Source organism: Xenopus laevis, chromosome 7L (assembly GCF_017654675.1).
Source record: "Xenopus laevis strain J_2021 chromosome 7L, Xenopus_laevis_v10.1, whole genome shotgun sequence".
NCBI classification, from domain to species: Eukaryota; Metazoa; Chordata; class Amphibia; order Anura; family Pipidae; genus Xenopus; species Xenopus laevis.
The window spans coordinates 112904187-112913158 of record NC_054383.1 but is presented as its reverse complement, the minus strand read 5'-3'; the positions used below and the strand labels follow the sequence as shown (position 1 = coordinate 112913158).

The following is an 8972-nucleotide window of genomic DNA, read 5'->3' as shown; positions in this document are numbered from 1 at the left end:
CTTATTGACACAGAGGAATCCTGGGGCTCCAGGGTTCCATCAGCACCATGCATCAATACTTGAAGTGCACTTGCTTCTAAAGAATCGACACACACACATCACTCTCACACCAGAAATGGTGCAAGATTAAGTAAAAAACTGCACCTAACCACCAAATGACACCGAACTTTCAGCTTTTTCTGTTTACAGCTGGACTTTTGACGAATCAACCTCAATTGCATCAGCTGCAACACACGCTTGCAACCCCATTAATGCTGGAATTCTGGGGTAAAATGCTGCATTGTGGGAAAATAAAAATTGCACTTGAGATTGCACTTGACAAAGCCTCACAAAGTGTGCAAAGTTTTAAAAAAACAAAAACAGCAATTACCCATTTTTTTGCACTGTATCTACTGCGAGGGGCATTGTGCAAATATCCTTAGGTTTCGGCTCTCCGAGACAATATTGAAAAATGATCTGCCATTAAACACAATTGAAGTGTGAACATTTCCTGGCACTTACAAGGTTAAAATGTATAAAAGGTTCTAGTTTACTTCCCCTTTTTTTTCTTTTTAGAGGACAGAAGCAGAGCTCTGCCGGTGTCAGTCGGGGGAGACGAGACAGAGAGTATTGCTGAGAGTATTGGATGGGCACCTTGGAAAAAGGTAGGAAAGAGCCAGGAGAGCAGGACAGGGGGGAGAGTTGTAGGGGGCCCGAGGGTAAGGGGGGCCCGGCCACGCCACGCATGGACGTTTAAGGGGCCCTGGCCACCAATTTTCTCATAATGTGGGGGAGGGTGCCCTGGCAACCAATTTTTTTTTTACATGTGGGGTCCTAGCCACCAATATCTTTTAATGGGGGAGGCCCTGGACACAAATGTTTTTTTTATTGGGGGCCCTGACCACCAATATCTTTTTATTTTTTATTAACATGTGGGAACCCTAGCCACCAATATGGGTTTTTTGTTTTTTTACTGTGTGGTGGGGGGCGGACCTGTAGGTGGTGCTCGCGGTGGGAGCAGCCCAGGGGGCGCAGGAAATCTTGTCGTATGGGGCCCTGCGTTTCTGATGGCGGTCCTGCAGGAGAGTGATGTGTTTGTATAACAGTTGGTTCCATGGTGGCAGTTAAAGAATGGTGTGAATGCTGCTCCTGTGTGTGTTTGTAGTGCAGCTTTAATAAGTGCAGCATTAGTGACAATACTGTACATGTAGCAGCGAGTGCTTAGTGCATGATGTGTCAATGTGTACTCAGTGCAGAATATGTCAGCATGCTCTTAAAGGACATGGAAACTGTAATTCACTGAAAGCGGCTAATCTGCTAGGCACCCCCATGTGAATAGTATTGCTAAACTTAAAGAAGACACCAACCAGTGTTGCTCACCAACCCCTTGAATGTCAATCCCAGTGGCTTAAAAGCAGTTGCTTATTTCTGAATTCCAGGTTTACAGGCAAGTTTTGGTTGCAAAAAACTAGGTGCATTGCCAAACGGAGATTTTATATGCTGCCAATCCACCTAGGGGCTACAAAATGGCCAATCACAGCACTCATTTTGCATCTTCATTTTGTATTCCCATTTCATGCTTGTGTTGCTCCCGAACTCTTTTTACATTTGAATTTGGCTCACTGATATAAAGGGTTGGGGATCCCTGACTTAAAGCCTGGGCTGTTGCTCCACCATTTCTTCCATTGTAGCATACAGAAATGTAACTCTATTGCACATACACAATGTTCAGGCCTCCCGAAGAGTAGGGTAATGAGGAGCAGCATTCTGGGATTTATGGTTAATGATTGTATTTACTATGGGGATGTGCCCAATGCATAGCAGTTTTCTTGTCCTATAATACATGCCATTTATGATTGCCAATTTTCTTATAAAATGACATTATTTCACAACATATCTTCTATTGGGCCAGATTCAATTTAGCGAGAAAAGAAAGGTATCTCCTGGTTTACAGTATCACATGAAAAGTGGACTAGATTCAATTAGAGGAGAAAAAACTTTTCTCCAAATTCAGTTCCAGTTTTTTCCCATAGACTTCAATCGAGTTTTCACATGATAAACTGTGAGATAAATTTTTCTGAATTAATTTGCATCTCAATTTGAATCTCTTCCATGACTTTTCACATGATAAATCTCTTTCTCACTGAGCTGAATCTGGCCCATTAAATTAAGTCTATCTTAACATTTGTATGAAGCATACCTGTCAATTCCCTTGGATTTCCGTGAGTTACCAGTTCGCCCCTGTCACTTTAAGCCATTTCTTGGTATCATTGTCAGACTGGTAACCCCAATATCAGTATGTGCTTGGGGCGGGATATGCCAGCCTGTGCATAGTGCAGAATACGACAATGCTTTATTAGGATATGTCCTTGCCTGCTTCAAGATGCCAGTTTGTTAGTGCGGGCACCTATTACAACAGCTTTTTCTATAACTAGACAAACTTTCCATAGTTAGACTAACCTTTACCCATTCAAAAGTCAAATTTTTTATAGCTAGATTAATTTGTAGACAATTAGAATTCAGACACTTCCTATAGCTAGGCCTGTAGCCAATCAGAACGTTCCTCTAACTAGACCAACCTGTGACCTTTGGACTTTTACATAGCTAGACTAACCAGTTGCAACTTAAAAGCATTTCAGCTTTCAGAGGGAGCTTTCTCTGGATTAAACAGAATATGGACCTCACACACGAAGGGTTAAACTAACCAAGGTCATACCAGGAGAAATACCAGTGGGCTGCAGCTCTCTGTGCTCATCCCACTACCTGCTTCCAGTCCCATGATGCCACAGGTGGACAAGGATATAGGCATTGACTAGAGCAGAATAGAAGTCCAGTTCTCTGGTAAACCCCAGGTACCCCATGGTTAGCAACACACTTTTAATAAACTGTTATCTTTATTAGACATGTTCCAAATACAATACTTCTAGAATGCTGCTCAAATATGAGAAGAGAATTTACACATCCACTCATCTGACTATTCTCTCCTACAGGGAAGGCCTATTTGTAGATCAAGGAACAATAATCAACAATGCGTTGTTGATGCATCCTCGTCGACGTGAAACTCTTTACTGAATGGTGCAAAGTAGACAAGTCACAGACATGACGATACTATTGGTTGTCCTGACCTTCGTTATCTTGCTTATCCCAGGATTAACCAGTTATGGTTTTAGGAACTGCATCCAAAGCCCTGAAAATATCCATAGTTACAACTGTGTCTTTCGAGAACTGACAGATATTAAAAGTGCAGTAGATGACCTTTCCAGCGATGTACAGTTTCTTAACGTCTCACACAACAACATCCTGACTCTGCATCAAGGAAGCTTCCAGCACATGCCTTTTCTCCATACCCTACGGCTAAACAATAACAGCTTACAACATCTTGACCCAGGAGCCTTTGAGAACTTAACAATGCTAGAATATTTGGACTTGTCATCAAACTTGATCTCAAATCTCTCCAAGGAAATGTTTCTTGGGCTCCAAAATGTATCATACCTATTTCTCAATGATAACTTGTTGTCCTTCATTCACCCGGAAGCCTTCAGACATCTAACAAACCTCCAACTCTTCAATCTATCAATGAATAACTTGCATAACTTTGAAAAGTTTGTCCAGTCTATTCACCCCTTGCAGAAACTGAATACTTTAATGCTGTGCAGTAACCAGATTTCCTCACTGAATCATACTCATAGACTTCCCTTTACTCTACAAATACTCTTCCTATGTAAGAACCACCTGACCACCATGGATTGTCAACATGACTTCTTCCTCAATGTTAGTTCTCTTGACCTATCATATAACAACATTTCCACATCTTCTCTGCAAACTATGGATTTGAGACAAGTCAAACATTTGAGTTTAGCTTTTAATGACAATTTAGATATACTCACATTCATACAGAATTCTACTGCTCCCATTAGAAGAATTGATTATTCTGGATTAAACCTAAATAATGACTCTAAACTGAAAATATTGTGCCGTTACCTAAAAGGCTTCACTATGAACTCACTCAATCTCCTTGAAAACAATATTAGAAAACTGAGCAGTGGCACATTGACTGAATGTCCAATCAAAACGACATTGGATTTATCCAGAAACCGTCTGAAGGGTCTTGGTTGTTTGGAATTTATGAAAGGGTCAAATGTAGAAAATCTATTTTTGGAGCACAACTTGTTAAAGGAACTGATTACCTGCAGCAAAGCAAATCATTTCCCAAACCTGCGATACATCTCTTTCCGATACAATAGGATCTGGATAGTGAAAAGCAATTCATTTCATTTTGCTCCCAATTTACAAACACTGTATTTAAACATCAACAACATTGTATTTCTGGAAAGGTACGCCTTAAGTGGCCTGAGAAATCTAACAGAGTTACGTCTAGATAACAATTTGATAACGGACTTGTATGAAAACTCATTTGACGATTTAACAGAACTTATGATTTTAAATCTCCGGAACAACAGGGTGTCTGTCATCTTCTCCAGAGTGTTTCACAGTCTGAGAAAACTCAGAACTCTGGACTTGGGCGGTAACAAAATAACGCAGTTAAAAAGCCAATCATTTTATGGCCTCCAATCCCTGTCTAAACTTTACCTAGATGGCAACCAGATCAAGGAAATCAGCATACATGTCTTCTCCTATGTGCAGTCTACCCTACTTGTGCTGGACCTGAAATCAAACAAGTTGCACTTTAACAGCGCCAGGGAGACATTCTCGCCCTTCCATAATCTTTCCAAACTTTATGATCTAAAGCTTCAAGCTCAGCAACCATACGGTCTTACTGCCATTCCACAAGGTTTCTTTAAAGGTCTTAAGTCTCTTAAATCACTTTATTTAGCACAAAACCGAATTTCCTCTCTCAGTTCCAATGTGTTCGATGAACTCAGTCAGTTGACCTACCTCAGTCTAGCCGAGGACTGTAATGGTATCCAAAAACTACCATCAGGTATCTTCAAGAACCTCAGAAACCTTCATGTTCTAGACCTTGAAAATATTTGCCTTCAGTATATGAAAATGGAAGTGTTTTCAAACCTTACTAATTTAAAGAGAGTGCTATTGACAAAAAATGCACTGCAACATATAAATATCAAAGTTTTTGAGAACATGACTCAATTAAAATACCTGGACCTGCGCAAGTGCCCCCTTAGCTGCACTTGCAACAATGCTGAACTGCAAATGTGGTTTAAAAAGGCCCCTGTGCAGATTATCCATCCTTACAACTTGACGTGTCCTGACAAAGAAAAGTCTTACTTTCATGACTTTGACACCAATGTCTGTGATATGGAAATTAAACTGAATCTCTTTTGCTCATCTTTTCCCAGCATTTTGCTCTTTATCATAATTCCCATCGTATATAGCAAGTTCTACTGGATGCTCAAGTACAATTACTTTCTCTTTGTTGCCTGGCTACACGAACGATGGAAGTCAGAAAAAGAACTCTATAAATATGATGCTTTTGTCTCTTACAATACCCATGATGAGGAGTGGGTATATAAAACAATGCTGCCTATGCTAGAGAACTCGGCTCTTCGTCTCTGCCTCCATCACCGGGACTTCCAGCTTGGTAGAGACATCATAGACAATATTGTGGACAGTATACACAACAGCCGTAAAACCATTTGTGTTGTGAGCAGGAGCTACTTACAGAGTGAGTGGTGCTCCTTAGAGATGCAGCTTGCCAGCTACAAACTCTTTGATGAGATGAGGGATGTCCTTGTACTTATCTTATTAGATGAAATCCCAGACAGAGAGCTTTCCACTTATCACAGGATGAGGAAACTGATGCTGAAAAAAACATATATTACTTGGCCAACTGAACCTGAAGCACAACAGTTGTTTTGGGCTAAAGTCGAAGAGGCAGTGTCAGGCCAAAGGCCCTCAGAGGTTGTAGTGGGAGCAAAAATTAGAGAGCTTAACCATTGTTCAGCTGAGCGGTACTAAGTTCTATGCAACCAAATTTAGTTTATTATAATAGATTATTTTAATGGAGAGATGAAGGTTAGTGCCTAATCCTAAATATGCAATACAATCCCTTCCCAGAGGCTACTACCCACTCTGCTGTATAGATGCAACCTCAACCCACTATACCAACAATCTCACAACCATAATCACTTCCCATATACTGTTATCCCCATTGCTACTATAGGCACCGTATCTCCCTACTATACCTGCTATCCCACAGCCCCAGTCCCTTCCCAGAGACTATTATCCCCACTATTACTATAGGCACAATCTATCCATACTATACCTGCTATCCCACAGTCACACTCCCTTACCAGAGACTATTATCCCACTGTTACTATAGGCACCATCTCTCCCTACTATACCTGCTTTCCCACAGCCACAGTCCCTTCCCAGAGACTATTATCCCCACTATTACTATAGGCACAATCTATCCATACTATACCTACTATCCCACAGTCACACTCCCTTCCCAGAGACTATTTTCCCCAATTTTACTATAGGCACCATCTATCCCTATTATACCTGCTATCCCACAGCCACAGTCCCTTCCCAGAGACTATTATCCCCACTATTACTGTAGGCACCATCTCCCCCTACTATACCTGCTATCCCACAGTCACACTCCCTTCCCAGAGACTATTATCCCACTGTTACTATAGGCACCATCTCTCCCTACTACACCTGCTATCCCACAGTCACACTCCCTTCCCAGAGACTATTATCCCCAATTTTACTATAGTCACCATCTATCCCTACTATACCTGCTATCCCACAGTCACACTCCCTTCCCAGAGACTATTATCCCACTGTTACTATAGGCACAATATCTCCCTACTATACCTTCCAAGAGGCTATTATCCCTACTCCTATTTTAGGCTCTGCTGCTCTGTCTAAACAGTCAGAGGAATAGCTAGAGCACAGCTGAACGTTCTCATAGTATTCCTACCTCAAAATGCTGCTCTATGGAGACCCTATTTAAAGCTAGCTCTGCATAAAGTCAGCTCTGCACCATATATCGTCACCTCAACCACCACTACTGTACTTTAGGGAGTTAATATTTAGAGTTGTATATAATATTGAACTTTATGAATTTGTGAACTAGAACTGTCAGATAAAAACCATGGTGTTGCCCAATGACCCTTTACTATTGTTATTTGTTAAATTGCAGAAATTTCAATTGCTAACATTAATTAAAATAAATGATATATATCTGTTTATGGAATACTGGTGATGATATAGAATTACATCTATAGAGTAAAGGCAAAATGTCGCCTTTGGTACTTAACATTTTGTTTTTTGTGAATTTTATTACATAGTCTGTTTCTTTCCCTCTCACCCTTGTTTGTTTGCCTACTTCTGTTTCTTAATTTGCATACACATTCTCACTTCCACTCTGGCCTTGGCATTCTGCAGTACAACATTCTCATTCTTTGTTTCTATCATTAGCAGGGATTTTCTTTGTCAGTCAAAAAAAAAAACATTTCTGTACAAACACCAAAAAAAAAAACCACTGGATACAACCAGTAACTAGAAATTGCAGCATTAATAATCATTCCTCACACATATAGTAGTTTCAACCTAACAATATTTCTAGGATAAGTCAAGTAAGGTATTGGTTCACACAGATTGTGTCACACACTAATAGGATCATGTTAAGATGTGAATATTTAAGTATAGAGTACAATCCCAATAATGTGTTTCATGACCTGAGCTGAGCAAATTCCTTCCTGAAATCATGGCTTTATCATACTCCTCAACACAATAGGCCCTTCTCATAATTTCTTCCCCAATCTCATGTCCTCTGCACATCTCCATGCCATCTCTTCCTTCTAACTGCTCCTTCCCTCATCTCAATGTCTTCTCTTCATCTTCCTTGCTCTATTCTTCATCTCTATGCCTTATCTTCCTCCTTATTGCTTCTTTGCTCATATCCATGGTTTCCTGCTTATTATTCCTTTCCTCATCTAAATGTTTTTTCTTCCTCCTCAATGCTTGTTACATCTTCTCCATGCCCAGTGGCGTAACTACTTGCCAGCAGGCCCTGGTACAGGATAGGCACCCGGGGCCCCCGTCAGCCCCTACCCCTATGAATTGTGCTGTTGGCATGCATGCTGCAAAATCTCCCCTGCCCAGCCTCCCACAATAACTGTTATCATGGCTCCGGTGGGCCCCAAGGGGGTGCGGGCCCGGGTACGATCGCACCCTTTGCACCCCTGGTAGTTACGCCACTGTCCATGCCTTCTCTATCTCTTCATTGCTCAGTGCCTAACTTTCATGCTTTTTATTCCTGACAATTGTGCCTTCCCTATTATCCATGCTTTCTCTTCCTCCTCATTGCCCCTTCTCTCATTTCCATTTCATCACATCCTCCCCATCTTTCTTTCCCTTATCTCCATGCCTTTTCTTCCTCCTAATTGTTTCTTCCCTCTCTTCTGTCCTCTCCTTTTCAGTGCTCATTGCTTAATTTCCATGCTTTCTCTTCCTGGTCATTGCTCTTTCCCTCATCTCTATGCTTTCTCTCCCTACACATTGTTATTTCCTTCATCTTCATGTCTTATTTTCCTCCATATTGCTTCTACCCTTCCCTCATACCCAGGTTGTCATTGTTATTGCTAATTGCCTAATATCTGCATGCCTTCCTTTCCTGCCCATTGCTGCTTTCCTAATCTCCATGCTTCCTCTTCCTGTTTATTGCTCATTCTCTTATCTCCATGCTTTCTCTTCCTCAGTGTTTCATACCTCATCTCCATGGCCTTTTCTTCGTCTTCCCTCAAGGCCTATGTCCCATGTCCCATTATGCATTCATAATGCTTTAACAGAGAGACTTGTGTTGGAAATTTAATTATGAAGAAATGTATTTTCTCTTTCTCAAAAGGTATTTGCATGTTAAAAAACAAGCAACTTAATCAGTTTAAACCTGGTTCCTAAAACTGGAGCTGGAAGCTTTAAACAGCCATATGTCCTGCAAACCCCCACCCATATTTGTTTACAGTGTAATAACATAATACCAAAAGTACACAATAATAAAAAAA

General features: G+C 40.9%; 1 protein-coding gene across 1 annotated transcript; it reads left to right on the top strand.

Annotated features, from left to right (window-relative positions):
- Positions 1–497: 497 nt before the first annotated feature.
- On the top strand, positions 498–5993 carry tlr21.L (toll-like receptor 21 L homeolog). Its single transcript, XM_018226707.2, has 2 exons — positions 498–644; positions 2970–5993. The coding sequence occupies exon 2, from the start codon at positions 3052–3054 to the stop codon at positions 5914–5916; it is 2865 nt and encodes a 954-aa protein (XP_018082196.1). The 5' UTR covers positions 498–644; positions 2970–3051; the 3' UTR covers positions 5917–5993.
- Positions 5994–8972: the final 2979 nt, after the last annotated feature.